General features: G+C 46.4%; 1 protein-coding gene across 1 annotated transcript in view; it reads right to left on the reverse strand.

The window, feature by feature from the left end:
- Positions 1-21,219, reverse strand: part of LOC126198841 (myrosinase 1-like) — a 151,670-nt gene that overhangs the window by 93,290 nt on the left and 37,161 nt on the right. The window contains exon 2 of the mRNA XM_049935423.1: positions 14,283-14,416. Within this exon, the coding sequence (XP_049791380.1) occupies positions 14,283-14,416 (134 nt within the window). The remainder of the gene's footprint in view (positions 1-14,282; positions 14,417-21,219) is intronic.

Consider the following 21,219-nt stretch of genomic DNA (forward strand, 5'->3'; position numbering starts at 1 on the left):
AGAAATGTGTCGCCAGGGTGACTATGTTGAGAAACAAATACGTAGTCATGAGTAATAAAGATGGAGAACGTTAATAACGTCCGTTTTATATAAAAAATTCGCTTTTGAGGACGCCCCGATAGTGACTGTATTCTGTGTTCCTGTCACTATATTGCCCTTCCTAAGCTGTTCACCTGTTCAACACATTGCAGCTACACGCTGGTGCACCACTGTCTTTTAGGCACCTGTTTCTGAAATACTGATGAGTCATTGTGTGAATAATCAAATACTTCAGTTGTACACGATTATTACAGTTCATTAATAGTAAATATACCGCTCTGTTCACGAGTAATTTACAAGTGAATGAAGGTAATTAATCACAGTCATATTTCTATTGGTTTAGCGAAGTAATTCAGTGATAAATCTTTCCGACTCCAAGCCAAGTAATTATAGTCACGAGGAAGATCCTCATAGCATTAATTTTGCTATAAGCTGTGTGGTCACATGGCAGTTTCAGCCTTACAGGGGCTCAGCACTCATTTTCTTGCTAAGAGCTTAACGGCATTGCGGTTCCTGAGTTGGGTACTGATGAACAACGGCAGTCCTCTGTTACTATAAGCTCCGGGTGTGGTTCAGTGGTGGGACGTTGTGTGTCAGAGAGATCAGAGATCTTGGCTTAACTGCCCGGGTCGCGAGAACGGTGGAACCTCTATAAAAAAACCTCACTCTCAAGCTGTGCTGGCATGCTGATGACCCCCCTGCGGGTTCGGGGGTTAGAATAGGCCCGCGGTATTCCTGCCTGTCGTAAGAGGCGACTAAAAGGAGTCTCAAATGTTTCGGCCTTATGTGATGGTCCGCTCTCGGGTTTGACCTCCATCTTTCTAAATTATTCCGAAGAGCGAGCCAATTGGGGAAGGGCGCCTTACATGGTGCACTGTATCCGTCGTGTATTGAGACCTTTAGCCGGCTTTTTCGTCGTTGCAATGGTGTCCCGCTCGTTTTCCATCTCTTGGGCTAGGATACGTCCCTGGGTGTGATAACCACGCTGCACTCTGCAGTGTTGCTTTTAACTGCGACGACGACCTTGGACGTTTTTGCACCTAAGATCCAGCACGGTAGCCAGTCCGTTGTGGTGGGGCCGCCATGTATCCTGTTGGTTGTAGCCCCCTGACAACACAGGGATCGCTCTACTGATGCCTGCGCCGTTAACTCCCCACATATTTCAAGGAGTAGATGCCCATCTCCCTGGGGCATCAGGACTCCCGGCAATGGCCATCCTGCCAGATGGCTTTTGCTGCGGTTGGGTGGCGCCCGTGGGGAGGGCCCTCGGTCGGAGTAGGTGGCATCAGGGCGGATGACTCGCAATGAAGCGTGGTACATCATCTCTCGCTGGCGGCCAGCCACCAGCAGTCTCTAAGCGTTCGAGGGCTCATTTTAAAGCTAACGTTTATGACCCCAAATGGTTCCCATTCCTGGCCACTCCATGGGAGGAACGAAAGGCAATGAATGACAGTGACGTCTATTCGCCCAGGTATCTTGTCTGTACCGGAGCTGATGATGACTCGTTTATATCCGTGAAGCCTCAGTTCTTTGTAGAGCATTTAGAGGACAAGTTTGGGGAGGTGGAGGGCTTGTCCAAAATGCGCTCTGGGTCAGTTTTGATAAAAACGGCATCCTCTGCCCAGTCACGCAGGTTACTTGCTTGTGACAAGTTGGGGGATGTTCACGTTACCATCACCCCACATAAGAGTTTAAATATGGTCCAGGGTGTTTTTTCCATAGGGACCTCCTTTTGCAGTCTGATGACGAGCTGCGCGCCAATTTAGAGCACCGAGGTGTACATTTCGTCCGGCGTGTTCATCGGGGTCCGAGGGACAATCAGGTAGCTACCGGTGCCTTCATCTTGGCCTTCGAAGGTGATACCTTACCAGAGAAGGTCAAGGTGATGGTCTACCGGTGTGACGTCAAACCCTATATCCCTCCCCCGATGCGGTGCTTTAAGTGCTGGAAGTTCAGTCACATGTCCTCTCGCTGTACTTCTAGCCTCACATGTCGAGATTGTGGACGCCCATCTCATCCCGATACTTCATGTGCTCCGCCTCACGTCTGTGTCAACTGTGGAGAGCCTCATTCCCCCTGCTCGCCTGACTGCAGTATCTTACAGAAAAAACGCAAAATCATGGAATATAAGACCCTGGACCGACTGACTTACACTGAGGCTAAGCGGAAATTTGAACGGCTACATCCCGTGTGCATGATGTCATCTTATGCCTTCACTCTGCTCCAGCTCCTTCAGCTGCAAGATATACAGTCAGCTCTCAGAGTCAGAGGACCTCACCTGCCCCCTTCTCTCGCTGTTGCTCCCACACCATCTACCTCGGGTGGCGTCTGCCTCTATGTCCTTCACACTCTGCACAGCGAGTCTGTCCCTCTCCAAACACCTTTAGAGGCTGTCGCTGTTCGGGTGTGGACGCCACAGGCTGTTACCGTCTGCAGTCTTTACCTTCCACCGGATGGTGATGTCTCGCAGCATGTCCTGGCTGCGCTGATAGCCCAATTGCCGCCACCTTTCTTGCTATTGGGCGACTTCAACGCCCATAACCCTCTGTGGGGTGGGTCAGTGGCAACAGGTCGAGGCGCCACCGTTGAGCATTTATTGTCGCAGCTCGATCTCTCGATTTTAAATGATCGTGCCTTCACACACTTCAGTGTGGCGCATGGCACTTACTCCGCCATTGACCTTTCAATCTGTAGCCCTAGCCTCTTACCGTCTGTCCAATGGAGTGTACATGATGACCTGTGTGGTAGTGACCACTTTCCGATCTTTCTGTCACTACCACGGCGTCACTCTTTTGGGCGCCCTAGCAGATGGTCTATGAATAAGGCTGACTGGGACTTGTTCTCCTCCACTGCCGCTATTGAGCCTCTCTCTAATGATGACATTGATGCGGTGGTTCAATCGGTCTCCACCGGCATCGTTACTGCCGCCGAATCTGCCATTCCCCGTTCCTCTGGGTCCCCTCGGCGGCGGACTGTGCCTTGGTGGTCGCCTGAGATCACTGCAGCGATTAAAGATCGCCGGTGGGCGCTACAGCGTTACAAGCGACATCCCTGCATTGAACACCTCATCACCTTCAAACGGCTGCGTGCGCGGGCCCGCCGCCTTATCCGCCAAAGCAAGCAGGAGTGCTGGGAGCGGTATGTGTCCACCATTGGCCTCCATGTCTCTCCATCGCAGGTCTGGGAAAAGATCCGACGCCTCTATGGCTATCGGACCCCTGTCAGCGTCCCTGCGCTCTCACTGAATGGAGCAGTTTGTACAGACTCCGGTGAAATTGCCAACAGCTTGGCAGAGCATTTTACTCTTAGTTCCGCTTCTTCCAATTACCCACTGGCCTTCCGCTCCATTAAAGAGCGGATGGAACGTCGGAGCCTTTCGTTTCGCACCCACCACCCAGAATCTTACAATGCTCCATTCAGCGAGTGGGAATTTCGCAGTGCCCTAGCCGCTTGCCCTGATACCGCTCCTGGGCCAGATGGCATCCACTGTCAGATGCTGAAACACCTTTCAGTGGACTGCCAGCGGCGCCTCCTCGATCTTTACAACCGTCTTTGTTCGAGGGGGAGTTTCCGTCGCAATGGCGGGAAAGCATTGTCATCCCCGTTTTGAAACCTGGAAAGAACCCTCTGGAGGTGGACAGCTACCGTCCCATTAGCCTCACCAACGTTCTTTACAAGTTGCTTGAACGGATGGTGAGTCGGCGCTTGAATTGGGTACTGGAGTCTCGGGGCCTTCTGGGTCCGTCTCAGGGTGGATTCCGTAAAGGCCGCTCCGCCACCGATAATCTGGTGAGCCTGGAGTCGGCCATCCGTACTGCCTTTGCCCGCCGTCAGCACCTGGTCGCTGTCTTTTTCGACATGCGGAAGGCGTATGATACGACATGGCGTCATCACATCCTTTCTACGCTTCATGGATGGGGTCTTCGGGGTCCTCTGCCGATTTTTATCCGCAATTTTCTGTCGTATCGTACCTTCCGCGTGCAAGTCGCGGCCTCGTATAGTTCCTCCCACGTCCAGGAGAACGGTGTGCCACAGGGTTCTGTTTTAAGTGTCTGCCTGTTTTTAATAGCCATTAACGGGCTCGCTGCTGCCGTGGGAAATTCTGTCTCCGCTTCCCTGTATGCTGACGACTTCTGCCTTTACTACAGCTCTACTGGCATTGCAGCTGTTAAACGTCAGCTACAGGGCGCTATCCGCAAGGCGCAGTCTTGGGCTGTAGCTCACGGGTTCCAGTTTTCGGCAGCCAAGACCTGTGTTATGCATTTCTGCCGGCGACGTACTGTCCACCCGGAGCCGCAGCTTTCTCTTAACGGCGAACTTCCTTCAGTGGTGGAAACACACAGGTTTTTAGGGGTGGTTTTCGATGCCCGGTTGACTTGGCTGCCTCATATCTGGCAGCTCAAACAGGCGTGTTGGCGGCATCTCAATGCTCTGCGATGTTTGAGCCACACCCGCTGGGGCGCCGACCGATCTACCCTGTTCCGGCTCTACCAGGCGTTAATCCAGTCTCGTCTGGATTATGGGAGCCTGGCTTATGGCTCAGCTTCCCCATCTGCGATTCGGGTGCTGGACCCAATCCTCCATAGCTGGATACGCCTTGCCACTGGTGCTTTCCGCACCAGCCCTGTGGACAGCGTCCTAGTGGAGGCAGGTGTCCCTCCACTGCGGTTACGACGCCAACAATTACTGGCTGCTTATGCTGCCCATGTTTTTAGCTCGCCCGGGCATCCAAATTACCGTGTCCTGTTCCCGCAGTCAGTCGTCCATCTGCCAGACCGTCGGCCCCGGTCGGGTTGTCCGATCGCCGTACGCGTCAAGGAGCTTCTCTCCGGGCTTGGGTTTGTCACTGTTCCACCTCCTTTCCGGGCACCTCTGCGTACACCCCCGTGGTGTGTTCCTCGCCCTTGCCTTCGGTTCGACTTGGCACAGGGCTCGAAGGACTCAGTCCCTCCAGAGGCCTTCCGCCGCCGCTTTTATTCCATCCTGGCCACGTATTAGGGCTCTGGAATTGTTTACACTGACGGTTCGATGGTTGCTGGTCGTGTCGGGTATGCGCTAACTCTAGGGGACCATTCCGAACAACGTTCCTTGCCGGATGGCTGCAGCGTTTACACTGCTGAGCTGGTCGCCATCTTTCGTGCCCTAGAGTATATCCGCTCCTGCTCAGGTGAGTCCTTCGTTATCTGTAGCGATTCCCTGAGCAGTTTACGAGCTCTCGACCAGTGTTTCCCTCGTTCTCGTCTGGTGATGGCTATCCATGAGTCCCTGCATACTCTTGCGCGTTGCGGCAGCTCTGTGGTCTTTGTGTGGACCCCCGGTCACGTCGGTATCCCGGGCAATGAACGTGTTGACCGCCTGGCCAAACAGGCCACCACTGAACCCACCCTGGACATTGGCCTCCCGGAGACTGATTTGCGGGCAGTCTTCCGCCGCGAAGTTCTCTCGCTTTGGGACACTGAATGGCGCAATCTGCCCACGCCAAACAAACTCCGTTCTCTCAAGGCGATGACGCGTGTGTGGCAGTCATCCATGCGAGCCACTCGCAGAGATTCAGTTGTTCTTTGTCGGCTCCGCATTGGCCACACCCGACTGTCTCACAGTTATTTATTGCGTCGTGAGGACCCGCCTCTCTGTCGCTGTGGGGCGCTTTTGACGGTGGTGAACATTTTATTAACTTGTCCGCTTTTAACTGTGCTCAGGCAGACATTTGCGCTGCCTGATACGCTCCCTGCCCTTTTACTAGATGACTCTGCCATGGTGGACTTAGTTTTGCGTTTTATTCGGGCAGGGGTTTTTATAGTTTAATCTGTTTGTTTTTTAGTGTTGATTCTGGCTTGCCTCTGATTTTAAACTGAGTTTTTAATTTGTTCTTGGTGGTTGGCTTTTCCTCTTTTTTTCTCTATGGTCGTCCAACCACCGTCACACTCTGTGTGTTTTAATTTGTTTTGTCTGATCTCTGTCGGAGTCTTTCTCGTCCTGTGTCGTCTGACGTCTTTCCTGCTGTTCGTTTTTTATTCTCTTTGGGCGGTTTTAATTTTTTGGAAAAAGGGACCGATGACCATCGCAGTCTGGTCCCTTTAATCCCACAAACCAACCAACCAACCAACCATGCTGATGAGACGCGTGGCTTTGAAGTAGGAACAGTCGCTAGTGCGCAACCTCCGAGGAGCCTGCCGGACCTCCGTTGTTTAGGGCTTACTCAGGCAAGCGGGGTTCTGTGTGGGTGGATATTCTTCCCTAGCTGCTCGAAGGAACACCAAGAAGTCTAAAACACATATTTGTACCCCGAGTGGTTCGGGTGGGCCATTTGGTAGTATTAACACCCATAAACTGAAGAGGTCTCTTGTGGCTAGTCCACCTCAGTCATCTCAGACTTACAACGACAGTAATAAAATTGACAGACACATCCTGTGATAGATAACTGAGTCGTGTGTCGGTTCTAAAGATATATCGCGTTGCTAAGATTGTTTTGAGTCCTTCCATTCCATCGTTAATTGATTCTTTCATATTTATCGTTATGCTGCATACGATCCTGTTGAGATTCCCCTCGGGCGGCGTGTCTGGTCTTATCGATCTTCGAGTCGTTGCTTCCTGTTAGCCTTGTGTGAGGGAATAAGATCTTTGGGGGGATGGCCGGTTGGTTGCCTAGCGGTGACGAGTCGGTCGGTCGGTTTTTAAAATCGGGAATTAGAGCATGTCGTACGATGAGACCGCGGCGTGGCGTGGCGGTGGAGAGTTGCCTGTTGTTCCGAGAAGCCACGTGGCCTATCCTGGCGGTGTGAGACGAGTGGGACGAGTTGACGGGACAAGGCTGTAAGCTCTTGCTGTGAGCAGCCGGAGGCCACGGCTGTGGTTCCGAGTCACTACTTCGTGGGAGCGGGAACAAATGTCTTTAAATTGTCCGTCTGGAGGCGGGAATGATGGACTAGTAACTCGCCTAACCTCAAGAGTCGCATTACGCCACCGTGGGTGCAGAGAAGACGAGGGCTCCGGTGACAGAGCGCGTGGCTGCGACACTGTGCCCAGTTGGGTACGCTGGCGACGTGGACACGGTCGGGTGTGAGGAACCTTTGCGTCGGAGTTCGCCTGCTGTTTCTCTGATAAACTGCAAGTTCAGTTTGTTAAAGGTTTAGATGTTAATTGAAGAATTTTGGTTTGTGCAACCAGCGTCTTTTCTGCCTTGTGGCCTCCTGCGTTCGGGTTTCCTGTCCCTGTCGCCGGTGTAATTATAGACAGTGATCTTTTGACTTCTTATTAGTACTGCCTGGGAGGAAGTGTATTTTTGGGCAGTGATTATGGTTCCTGATTTGTTTCCTCCTCCTCCCCAGGCCTCGCGTGAGGTTGATGTGATTGCTGAATCTGAGGCGTTGTGGATCTGTTAGTCTGCTTCTAGCCTGAGAATTCTTCGGGAGACAATCATGGCCGCCCTTACACCCGGTCGGTTAATTCTTTCTATCCCAGGACATTTTGGTGGCAGGAAATGGTATTAAAGTTTTTAGTTATTGTAAAATGTTAAATGGTTTTATTTTACTCTGATTGTTTTTGGCCACTGTTCAAAAAGGTTAAGTTCGCCTTTCATTGGTAGGTTTTTAAAAATTACGTGGCTTTAAAATTGTTAGTTATTGTAAAAGGTGAATGACTGTATCTTTACTTTGATTGTTTTAATCTACTTGGCATCCTTTGAAAATGCTGGTTCTGCCTCCCTGTTAGCGAGCCCTTGTAATTTAATATCTTGTTGTGCCAAAATTTAAGTGAAGTGGCTCCCTACATGTTCGGTAGCGAAATTGTGTGCAAATTGGTGTTTTTGTTTCATTATTTGGAAAGTTTTAATTTTGTTATTAAATGCTTTATCAAAGTCTGTTTTAAGTAAAATGGCTTGGCTATTAACGGTAAAGTAAAGTTTTTAATTTCATTACTTGGAAAATTTTGATTTGTTATCAAATGTTTTATCAAAGCCGGTTTTAAGTAAAATGGCTTCGCCGTTAACTGTAAAGTAAATTGTTTTGAAAAGGCACTTAAGCCTGCTAGCTTTTTTGGATCTGTTCCTGGTCAGGTGCTAAAGAAATGAATTTTAATGGTTGAAGTAATCAATAAAGAAATTGTAAATTGCAACTCGACAGTAACCTACTAATTTTGGCCCCGTTTCCCAACTGGGGGTTTTCCTTAATTAATCGTAGCACCCGTCTAAATAACATCTTTGTTGTCAAGAAACGTGTGGATGGTTCTTTTGAAAAATTGTCTCCATTCTATATCCATAAATCTCTCGAGTGACTTGCAGGGCAAGTCAAATCCATCAAGAGGCTTTGGAATGGTACTCTCCAGCTGGAGGCTGTGAAGGTTCCCTAAGTACAGAAGCTGTTGAATACCAAGCTGCTTGGAGAATATCCCATCAACAGTCAGCTGCACATTGGGATAAATAGTGTTAAAGGTGTTGTCACATGTCGGACATTATGGATATGGATATACAAGAACTGCAACAGGGTTAGGAAAGTGCAATAGTGACTGAAGTCCAGAACGTTATGAAAAGGGTTGATGGTGAGCTTCAAAAGCCAGTCTAATTTATCATGACATTCTGTCTGTCGAAATTTCCTGAGTATATTGTATCAGGCTTTCTCCACCACAAGATTACACGTTATATCCCAAATCCAATGCGCTGCTTCAAGTGCCAATGCTTCAGCCACAGCCAGGATACGTGTGGACAATGTGGTAGCACAACATACGATCAAGGATTCCAGTGCACTATCCCATCCAGCTGTGTTAACTGTTTGCAGGCCCATCCGATTTGGAGCATGGAGTGTCCTGCCTTCGCTGAACAAAAGGAGATTCTGGAAATTAAAGTCACGCGACGTGCCTCATACTCTGTCACAAAGAAGGAATTTAAGGCCATGCAGCCACCAAGTTTTGTCAGCTCTTTACCTCAACGTTGAAGTAGCCTCCCGAGAATGTCAGTTTTAGTACCCAGTCTCTGACAGTTCAGCAGGGCACATCTACCTGCACCGGTAAATGCAGCTGTCAGCCAGCGCTGCTTGTGCCACAGTCTTCCTATCGCATAAACGTTGAAAGTTGCCGAATATAAAGTCGGCCTAGACAGAAACCGTCACCTTAGACATCAGAAGAGATCTGGCAGAATGTTTCTGGTACATCGACCTTGCCACCGCTCCCAAACTCTAAGCTGGAGATGAAAACTGAATGGCCAAAGTTATTTGCTCCAAAGGCATTGGACTTTTCGACCTTATTGCTGTCTGGTTGATCTCTCAATGACTATACCATCCCCAATATTGACGTCAACGTTTGCCTGAGGGAACCACAGAGTCCCTCAAGTGACCTGCCTCCGCTGCAGTCTTTCCACCATGACAGAACGGCGAGAGATAGAGAATCTCTCCAATAAACTGTCTTCCATCCTGCAGTGGAACTTGAGTGGCTTCGGGACACATGTGGAAGAACTACGTCTGTTAACTTAGACCGATTTGTCTCTGTCTTAAAGATACATATTTCAAATTTATACATATTTCAAATTTCTGACACTCATGAGCTACGTGGCTACATTCCTCAAAAGAAGAACGACCTCAGTTGAGACAGAGCTAAAGGACGAGTGGCAATTTTCGTCAACAACGCCTACGTCTCCTGGCTTCTCTCCATCACAACCAGGCTGCAAGCAGTCTCTGTGTCGATACATGCGTCTTCAGTCCAAAAAATATTCTCTTTGCTCGCCGCCACATCAGGTGTTACGAAGAAGCTCTCTATGACCTCTATTACTCATTTCCCCCTCCGCTTTATCCAGTGTGGCGATTTTAAAGCACAGAATGTGCTTTGGGGCTCTGCAACCACCTGGCCCAGGGATAGAGCGATTGAGAGCCTTCTGTTGTCCTTGTATGCACGTTTGCTGAATATTGGGCGGAATACACACTTCAGCACTGGTTCATGGTCGTTCACTGCCACAGATCCCTCGGTATACTGCCCAGCTCTCACAAACACCGCCCAATGGGAAGTGATTGATGATTTGCACTCAAGTGACCACTTCCCAGTCTGGATTTACCAGTCACACAGAGTAGTGCCCAGAAGACATCTGCCATGATGGATGTTTCGTAGGGCAGACTCAACCCTTTACAGCCAACTCGCCATGTTTGAACACCCTGACAGTTCCAGGAATGGGTGTATTATGTTACCCACGTGACGCACCACGACACTGAAGCATCTACCGCCTTCAACTTTTGTAGGCGTCTCTTCCTGAGTTGCGTGTAATATTACGGTAAATTGGTAATTTTTACTTTTTGGATCGTCTGACTACAACTGAATGAAACACAATTTTCATGCCATACGCGTTTCGCCTTTATTCTGTGCAAGCCATCTTCAGTTGCCTGGAATATGTACATATTTTTACTATTTAGTTTACATTTTGGGCAATGTACCTTAGGTTATAAACAGTTCTGGTGGTTGGTTTTTGCTATTATGTAGTAATATTTGGAACTGTACTTACAGGTTGCGTGGACGATTTTCTATATATTACGCTTCTGTTCCATTTTTGGTGCCGTTCCTCTTCTTATAAATGCCACTTGCGGTTTTTTGTCACATTTCACAGCTTTAGGAACTGAACACTTGTTTTGATGCAATGCTTTGGTTTGTGTTGCCGACTGTCGGATGTTGTTCCCGAAGCTCGAATGTTATTGCCAACTTTCGAGTGTAACATTTGAAGTATCTGTGATCTGTTTGTGTATACATTGTGTGTGTTTGAGTGTGTGTGTGTGTGTGTGTGTGTGTGTGTCTGTGTCTGTCTGTTTTGGTGTGATCAAGTGTGAAAATCCATATACCGCTGTGAACAGTATTCTTAAGATGTCAACTGTAATTACCACAGCGAGACACTCTAACACACCAGTGGCTGTAAAGTTTACCGTACCGAGAAGACACGCGTCACGAAATTAACGTTATACTATGTTCATTATCAACATCGCCATTAACAACTGCCATTTGGAAACCACTGCTGGATAAAGGATTCCCCTAGGCTTTTCCAAGCACTACGGTCTTCCGCGTTATCATTAACTTTTTGCTCTTCTCTTGATTTATGTTCCTGTTTATCTAGTCATTGCCTTCAACTACAGCAGATGTAAAGACTAACACTCCGTTCTGTGTCTTGACTGTTAATTTATACGATTTTCACTTTTACCTTGGTTATACATTTTTTATTTTACTGTAATTAATTTTCAAGCTTATTTTCAAACTTGTTCTATTAAGTGTGGTTCTTGACATTTCCCTGGCGTACTGAACGTTCGATGCGGTTTCGGGATTGCAGCCGGATCATGTTGGCTTCTTGCAACAATATTTCGGCTGGCAAACGTCCAGCTATCTTCAGGAGAGTGTTCTATTAAGTTTTTTCTTTTCTTGCTGAAGTTCATCTGCACTAGAGGTCTACAGTACAATCCATCAGCAAAAGGGAAGTGGTTCAAATATGTTCCATCAGCACGTATCCCTTCTTAGTTTCCTGAGTCTAAGGACCTGAAAACTTCCTCCATGATTGCTGAGAACGGCTTCGATCATATGAAATCTTCTTGCCTGACGCCACTTAAAATTTTATTTTCCGGTAGCTTGATGAAGGCCAGTTGGAAGCTACAACATTCCTGTATATATTTATCAGTGTATCAGAAGAGGTTCGATCATCGCCTTGTTTATGAAGGGCGTGGGTACAGATTTTTTGAAACTGAGTCAAATATTTTCTAGAAATCTACCATTCGCAGGTAATTTGATAATCTGTAGTCTCCGTTTCGTCCTGGACTTTCATTCTTTTTTTTGCAACTGGGCCACGTCTAACGCATGCTTGATCATCTAAAATCGATTATCTCTCTTTGCAGTTGGTAGCAGGTGGCAGAGGACGCTGATGGATTTACAGTTTGTTATCTCTTGCCCTTCTCCAGTTTAGAGAAAGAGAACAACTGCAGCATTGTTTAGCCCACTGACATACTGTGAATAATTTGGCATGCGCCTCTGGCACTTCTTTTCCTTCAGCTTGAGCCATTTATATTGTAACATCATCTGTAGGTGTCCCTCGTTTCTTCATTAACATGCGAACAAGAATGTAGGTTATGTTAACGCAGGTAACTTCAATGTCGTGACGGTGATCACGTAGACGGGTCTGATGGTCAGAAGGAACAGGATTGTGAGAACACATATGGGGAGCTGACTTTTGGAAATTGATATTTCGAGCTTGAAATGGAGAAAGGTACTTATCTCCATGTCAGTAATATTTGGTTACTAGTTCAGAGATAAAGCGTCAGTGTCTGTGGAGTTCAACCCGTGAATGGCTTCTGGCCTGACTGCTGGTGGAATTTGGTCTTTCACTATCCGCGGCACTAGGAGGGGGAGGGGGAGGGTGGCAAGTCCAGCTGCCCCGGGGGCGCCTCATGTCACCGGTAAAGATGCCCGATATTCGGTCTGATAGCGGGCTGGATGGAGCTGCAACCGTCTTGCAAGGACTAAAATCTCTCTTCTATGCGGGACTGAGGGGCTGCCAAGCCTCGAGTTTAGCGTCCTACCCGCCACACATTAACTAGGAGGACTACGTATAAAGGTAAACAGAGCTTGCCTTAATTTTCCTTGCATGTGACTCGATAAAATTCCGAAATGGATGCTTCACATTGGCACACAGTTTCTGCTTCTGAATCTCTCACGAAGAGCTGATACACACTATCGCAGTCGTTTGTTCACGTAAAGAATTGTTGTCTTACATTTATTAAAACCGATACCACGAAAGTGCGGTAACACAAAAACCCTCACTAAGTATTTAATGTGCCTTCTTAGTGAGACACACACGTCGGATGAAAACGGAACTGCGGCGCAACCTAACAGACAAACGTCAACACGTCAAAATGGAAACAAAGGTTTCTTGACAGTTATTAACAAAAACTGCAAACGACCATCACTGAACTTACATAAAACATAATAAATGTACTGCGGAGGTTCAGACTACATTATTAGAAATAATCCATGATGGTCAATTAATAAATGAAACAGTATATATTAAGTTCTTAGCCGTAGGTATTAATAAGACCTTGAACTGGAAGCTACATATTGCAGATTAATACAAATTTCTAAGGTTGGTGAGCTTTTTGTTAGGAATAATATTAGATTTTTTATATCAAAATGTTGACGATCGCTTTTCAGCAACAAAGATAACACTAATAAAACAGATACTAGAAGGAGAAATGACTTACGTTCTCCTTCACCCAGCTACAGCGCGGCACAGTAAGGAGTGAGGTATTCAGCCGAAAACATCTGAGTCCACTTACTTACTGGCGTGAATTTCTTGGGACACAAAATGGAAACATATTTTTGACTACTCCTTCCCTTCTACTCCATAGGAGAGTGATGGAACGTGTATTGTTACAGTGTGTGTGTGTGTGTGTGTGTGTGTGATTGATAGAGAGAAAGAAGGGGAGTAAAACTGAGAAAGTGAGTGAGAGAGCGAGGGGGAGAGAGAGAGAGAGAGAGAGAGAGAGAGAGAGAGAGAGAGACTGAAAATAGTTAAATCTCAATAAAGAAATAGCTTAAGACATTCATGTATATGATCAGGAAATTGCTAATGTACCACTGGGAAAGTGTACTATAATCGGAAAATTGACTTAGTTGGTGCATCGCCGTCCGTGTTTTACATTCATAACGAGGTATAAAAAATTTTACGCATGCCACACTTATCATCTATAACGAAATACCATCTCAAAAAAAAAGTTGTATAGGTTGTCCAGTCAGTTTTTGACAAGAATTCAAAATGATGCAATGATTGGCTACGTGCTTTAAATGTTCTGTAATGTAAAATTGTGGACTTGGCGAAACTCAGAAGAATAATATCCTATGACTGCAAGATCACAGACACAACTGGAAAGATTTCAATACATATATTCAATCTACTCAACAGTACGGCACGTATACCAAGTGGGACTATCACAGAGCAACAAAGACATGCAAAGAAGGGGAGCATTAGTGACCACAGGTTTGCTTCAACTGTGGGACTGTTCAACAGCGATGCCGAGAGACATGGACTCACTGAGGCTTGAAGAGAGATACGAAAGAAGCCGCAAAGCCTTCTTGCAAAGTTTCAAAGTGAGAAATATAGGAATATTCGGTGAGTCCCCACGTATCAGTCCCGAAGGAACAACGGAGAGCAGAGCAGACTAATTGCAGCGTGCGCAGTGGAACGGGAAGTACCCCCCGCCACGCACTCCACAGTGTTTTGCAGAGCGGGCGCAGGCACTCACGTTGAGTCCGACCAGCGCCTGCACGTCCTCGCTGAAATGGTGGTAGGAGTCGGCCGCCACGTCGCCGTTCTGGCCGTCGGCGGTCAGGTTGGGTTGGGAGTGCAGCATGTGGTCCCAGATGCTGACGCCCTTGCCTGCAACACGCACGCACCACTCGTATTCAGCACATCGGAGAAGAGCTTCTGACAATGCTGAGGGGAACACACTCTGAAATCTGGAGCTGAGAGGGTCTAAATACGTGGAACGGAAGTTTGTGTACGTACATCTTACACAGAAATCACAGTGAACTTAGAAGAGTCGAATGACATGAAAGGGAAGCAGTTTGTCATATGGGAACGAGACAGGAGTGTAATCTACTACCCATGTTACTCAATCTGAATACTGAGGAACCACTACAAGAAGCCAAGTAGAAACTTTAAAAAGGAAACTGAAGTTTAGGTAGAAGAAATACATGGGACAACGTAATTCTGTCAGAGATGAAAAGGACTTGAAAAATCTATTGAACGGGATGCAGAGTGTCTTCAAAGGTTATAAGACGAAGATAACACAGTAAAATACAGAGAATGGAATGTACTTAAATTAAATCAGACGATACTGACTGAATTAGATTAGGAACTGTAGTAGACTCTTTTTTACTTGAACAGCAAAATAATTGACATGGGCGAAGTATAGAGGGTATAATATGCAAACTGGCAACAGCTGCAAAGGCTTGTCTGACAAGAGAATTACGTAGGGGTTTGGAAGAGTCCTTAGATTTATAAAGAGAAAAATGTTTTTACGGGTTTGAAAGAATCGTTTATTCACCAACGTATTCCTCCTTGAACTCAACACATTCATGGAATCTTTGTTCCAGCTTCTTTAACCCACGAAAAAGTATCGACTGTCCAGCGAACCACTAATTCGCAACTTTTAACGATTTCTTAGTGTTCAGAAATGGTCTTTGCAGTGACGCGTGCGCGTATTTTCAAAATGCCTTGTGTGTGTGTGTGCTCGGCCTCAGTTCTCTACGTGTATTGCTACAGCTCTTTGTGTTCGTAACTGGTTCCTGCTAAATGTTACTTAAATATTATGGCCAACTTGTTAATGCTTCCCTGAAATAAAGTTATGTTCAGCTAAATTACTTAAATATTGTGTAAAAGTTGTTAATGCTTCTATGGAATAAAGTTGCGTTGTCTACTGGCGTGTGGCACTTGTACCTGAAAACAACACTATTGGCGACGAGTCTAATCCTGTTCTAGCGCCAATTTCTGTTGAGTTTGCTCTTCCGTTTATTCTCACGATGGTGTTCTTGTGGTCTTCAGTCCTGAGACTGGTTTGATGCAGCTCTCCATGCTACTCTATCCTATGCAAGCTTCTTCATCTCACACTACCTACTGCAACCTACATCCTTCGGAATCTGTTTAGTGTGTTCATCTCTTAGTCTCCTCTACGATTTTTACCCTCCACGCTTCCCTCCAATACTAAACTGGTGATCCCTTGATGTCTCAGAATATGGCATACCAACCGATCCCTTCTTCTGCTCAAGTTGTGCCACAAACTCCTCTTCTCTCCAATTCCATTCAATACCTCCTCATTAGTTATGTGATCTACCCATCTAATCATCAGCATTCTTCTGTAGCACCACATTTCGAAAGCTTCTATTCTCTTCTTGTCTAAACTATTTATCGTCCACGTTTCGCTTCCATACAAGGCTACACTCCATACAAATACTTTCAGACACAACTTCCTCACACTTACATCTATACTCGATGTTAACAAATTTCTCTTCTTCAGGAAGGCTTTCCTTGCCTTTGCCAGTCTACATTTTATATCCTCTCTACTTCGACCATCATCAGTTATTTTGCTCCCCAAATAGCAAAACTCATTTACAACTGTATGCGTCTCATTTCCTAATCTAATTCCCTCAGCATCACCCGATTTAATTCGACCACATTCCATTATCTTTGTTTTGCTTTTGTTGATATTCATCTTATATCTTCCTTTCAAGACACTGTCCATTCCGTTCAGCTGCTCTTACAGGTCCTTTGTTGTCCATGACAGAATTACAATGTTATCGGCAAACCTCAAGTTTTTATTTCTTCTCCATGGATTTTAATTCATACTCCAAATTTTTCTTTTGTTTCCTTTACTGGTTGCTCAATATACAGATTGAATAACATCGGGGAGAGGCTACAACCCTGTCTCACTCCCATCCCAACCACTGCTTCCCTTTCATGCCCCTCGACTCTTATAACTGCCATCTGATTTCTGTACAAATTGTAAATAGCCTTTCGCTCCCTGTATTTTACCCCTAGCATCTTCAGAATTTGAAAGAGAGTATTCCAGTCAACATTGTCAAAAGCTTTCTCTAAGTCTACAAATGCTAGAAACGTAGGTTTGCCTTTTCTTGATCCAGCTTCTAAGATAAGTCGTAGGGTCAGTATTGCCTCACGTGTTCCAACATTTCTACAGAATCCAGGTCCCATCTCCTCAAATTCCCACCTTTTTGCAGTTTCTTCAGTCTTAATCTACGGTTCATAAGCAATAGATTGTGCTGAGAGTCCACATCTGCCCCTGGAAATGTATTACAATTTAAAATTTGGTTCCTGAATCTCTGTCTTACCATTATATAATCTATCTGAGACCTTCTAGTATCTCCAGGATTCTTCCATGTACACAACCTTCTTTTATGAATCTTGATGCAAGTGTTAGCTATGATTAAGTTATGCTCTGTGCAAAATTCTACCAGTCGGCTTCCTCTTTCATTCCTTAATCCTATTCCATGTTCATGAACTACATTTCCTTCTCTTCCTTTTCCTACTATCGAGTTCCAGTCACCCATGACAATTATATTTTCATGTCACTTCACTATGTGAATACTTTCTTTTATCTCATCATACATTTCATCAATCTCTTCAACATCTGCGGAGCTAGTTGGCATATAAACTTGTATTACTGTAGTAGGCGTGGGATTCGTATCTGTCTTGGCCACAATAATGCGTTCACTATGCTGTTTGTAGTAGCTTACCCGCATTCCTATTTTCCTATTCATTATTAAACCTACTCCTGCATTATCCCTATTTGATTTTGTATTTATAACCCTGTATTCACCTGACCAAAAGTCTTGTTCCTCCTGCCTCCGAACTTCACAAATTCCCACTATATCTAACTTTAACCTATCCATTTCCCTTTTTAAATTTTCTACCTGCCCGATTAAGGGATCTGACATTCCACGCTCCGATCCGTAGAACGCCAGTTTTCTTTGTTCTGGTAACGACGTCGTCCTGAGTAGTCCCCGCCCGGAGATACGAATGGGGGACTATTTTACCTCCGGAATATTTTACCCAAGAGGACGCCATCATCATTTAACCATACAGTAAAGCAGCATGCCCTCGGAGAAAATCACGGCTGTAGTTTGCCCTGGCTTTCAGCCGTTCGCAGTACCAGCACAGCAAGTCCGTTTTGGTTAGTGTTACAAGGCCAGATCAATCATTCAGACTGTTGCCCCTGCAACTACTGAAAAGGCTGCTGCGCCTCAACCACACATTTGTCTGGCCTCTCAACAGATACCCCTCCGTTGTGGTTGCACCTACGGTACACGGCTATCTGCATCGCTGAGGCACGCAAGCCACCCCAGCAACGGCAAGGTCCATGCTTCATGGGGAGGGGGGGGGGGGGATGATCATGGTGTTACGAAGGTAATTTTACGTTGCTTGGTCGAACAGCAAGAATCATTCGTCACGGCGTTGCACCATCAATCACAGAATCACAGGCTCTGGACGATCAAACCCAGATACTTATGTCATTGGCTTTCAAAAGTGGTTCAAATGGCTCTAAGCACTATGGGACTTAACATCTGAGGTCATCAGTCCCCTAGACTTAGAATTACTTAAACCTGACTAGCCTAAGGACATCACACACATCCATGCCCGAGGCAGGATTCGAACCTGCGACCGTAGTAGCAGCGCGGTCCCGGATCTAAGCGCCTAGAACTGCTCGTCCACAGCGTCCAGCATTCACTGGCTTTCGTGTAATCTAGTCGGCATGTTCCTCAGTCTGTGTCGCCTGCTGATTTGCCCTGCGCGGCGCCGCTCGTTTGTCTCCCTCCCTTTTCTACGTACGATGAGTCCATAGAGGAATGGGACGCGTACAAGGAATATCTGTGACAACGGTTTCAAGCCGTTGGGATTATTGACGCTATTTGATGTCTTGCGGTCTTCCTTTCATTGATATCGCTAAGAATGTATTAAGTTCCATGTCAAGTCGCCCCTTTACAAGATCTGTCTTCTTTGACGTTTAACCAAATATGAGAAGTACTTTTGAAATACAATCCTAAGCGCACTCTTGTTATTGCATCCCGGGTGAGTTTTACCGCTGTAGGAAGCAACCACATCAGTCCTACCGAGCATGAGCGGCTGAGCTCCACGGATTAAGTCGCCGTTGTCAATTTATGATCGATGTGAATAAAGAGCCATATGCTGATCAGATGACGAGAGGTGCTCTAGTTTGTCTAGCTACGGATCGTGAGGTCCGAGAGCGTGCGCGACAGTGTGGATATCCACCCACATCCGAGGTTTTAACTATTGCACAGTCGTTAGAGGTGTCGCGAGCTGCAGGTAACCAACTTGGGTCATGGTGTAAGATATCAGCAATCCAACACTCTCCTCCACAGCTTAGACAGTTCGCAGGGGGGAGACATGGTTGGGGCGGTCCGCACACGATCGCTGTGTCACTCCGGTGTAGCAGCCGCACTAAGAAAGTAAACAAATGGTTCAAATGGTTCAAATGGCTCTGAGCACTATGGGACTTAACATCTGTGGGCATCAGTCCCCCAAAGTAAACAGGCCAGTAAACAGCAACATACGCATTTCATGCTCCCGTCGCGCCCTTATTGCTTCATTAACCAACAGCGCCCAGACTGCCCAAAACACTGAGCCACCTGTCATAATTGCAACAAAAAGGGTCACATTGCTTCTGTTTGTAAAGAAAAAATTCAGCAAGGTGATCCTGAAACGAATATGGACGTAAAGATTGTATAGTGTATTTCTGTTGCGCCAAACAAGCTTTTCGCTGATGTTATGGTTTTCCGTAAAGTTATGCACATTCAGATTGGTACATGAGTTACGGTAACATTACAAACTTATATGGCCTTGGGCGTTTGGTCTTGGGCACACCTCTTCTTCTCTCCTTAGCGCTCGAGGTAGCCGCACGGTCTTAGATGCCTTGCCACGGTTCGCGCGGCTCCCTTCCCCCCCCCCCTCCCCCCCATCGGAGGGTGCGTGTGTTGTCCTTAGCGTAAGTTAGTTTAAGTTAGATAGTGTGTAAGCCTAGGGACATATGACCTCAGCAGTTTGGTCGCATAGGAACCTACCACAAATTTCCAAAATTTCTTCTCTCCGTGTCACGAAAGTTTGCAGATTCCTATTCTCTGCCCCAGTGACGCTCACGTCAGAAGTCCGGTCACTAACTTTTCCTGTTGTAGACAACACAAGTATCGAATCTTTTTGGATTAGATGCTTTTAAGTTGTTTGGTTTTACCGTTTTAGGTGAAGGGAATTTAGTATCTCAACAAGTGTCGTATACACAGTTAGATGCGTTATGTTCTGAGGTTTCTTCTTTGTTCTCTCATGGAGTTGGGTGCGTCAACAGTTTTCAAGCGCACATTACCATGAAACCTTCAGCTCGGCCTCATTTATCTGGGCCTCTCCAGTTCCAGTGGCACTCAGGGGACAAGTCAAAGATGCATTAGATCGCCTCGTGGAATCCGGCGTTGTTCGTCGGCCTATTGCATCAAGTGAAGGGTTAACTACCTTAGTTCTGGTAAATAAACTGTCAGGCCTCTTTACACCTCTGCGACGATTTTAAAGTTTTTGTGAACGTGCAGTCTATTATAGTGGATACATACCCCATACCGTACCCGGACTAATTCTTTGCAAAGTTTATCAGGAGATCAATATTTCTCAAAAATTGACTTGTCATATGCCTATTTACAACTCTCTTTAGATGTGGAGTAACAACGCATGTCAGTTCTCAATAATACTTTTGGACTGTACCAATACTTGCGGTTGCCTTTTGAAGTCCCCAGCATTCCCGCTATTTGTCAACGGTTTTGGGAACAACTTGCAGCGTCTGTGCCGGCTTGTGCAAACTATTTGAATGATACTGTAGTTTCCGATGCCTCCACAGAGGAACACTTACAAAATCTCCGTCGCAGCCTTGTCCAAAATATTTCCACTTGGAGGCTTGCCCACGACATTAGTGTCCAATAACGGTCTACAGTTTTCACCACAAGAGTCTGCAGCATTTTGCGATTTCCTTGGTATCTGTGACATCCTCGCCCCGCCGTTCCATCCACGTTCTAAAAATAAGGCGTAACGCCTCGCGTGAACGTTCAAAATTGAGATGAACATGTGTGTTGCCACCTCTTCATCTGATGTTTCACGCTGTTTGGAGAGAAGAGGGTGGCGCAGCTACTTCTTGAGCGACATCCGAGAACACTGCTACTCCTTCTGTGCCTTTCATCCGGACATCAACCTGTGCAGCCAGCGCACCTCTTCCAGTCGGTTGTGGCTGTCTAGGCGCCGGTTTCGAATGTCACCCTAAATGGATTACAGCTGTCATCGACTCTGTTTCACAGTGAATTCTCTGTTTCCTTGCGGCATGTCCACTTCAGCCGGAAAATAAAAACCAATATTATTGCCAATCAATTACCAATGCATGGAGCCGGCCGAAGTGGCCGTGCGGTTAAAGGCGCTGCAGTCTGGAACCGCAAGACCACTACGGTCGCAGGTTCGAATCCTGCCTCGGGCATGGATGTTTGTGATGTCCTTAGGTTAGTTAGGTTTAACTAGTTCTAAGTTCTAGGGGACTAATGACCTCAGCAGTTGAGTCCCATAGTGCTCAGAGCCATTTGAACCATTTGAACCAATGCATGCAACATAAAGAAAAAGGCTTAATG

Source organism: Schistocerca nitens, chromosome 8, assembly GCF_023898315.1.
Source record: "Schistocerca nitens isolate TAMUIC-IGC-003100 chromosome 8, iqSchNite1.1, whole genome shotgun sequence".
NCBI classification, from domain to species: Eukaryota; Metazoa; Arthropoda; class Insecta; order Orthoptera; family Acrididae; genus Schistocerca; species Schistocerca nitens.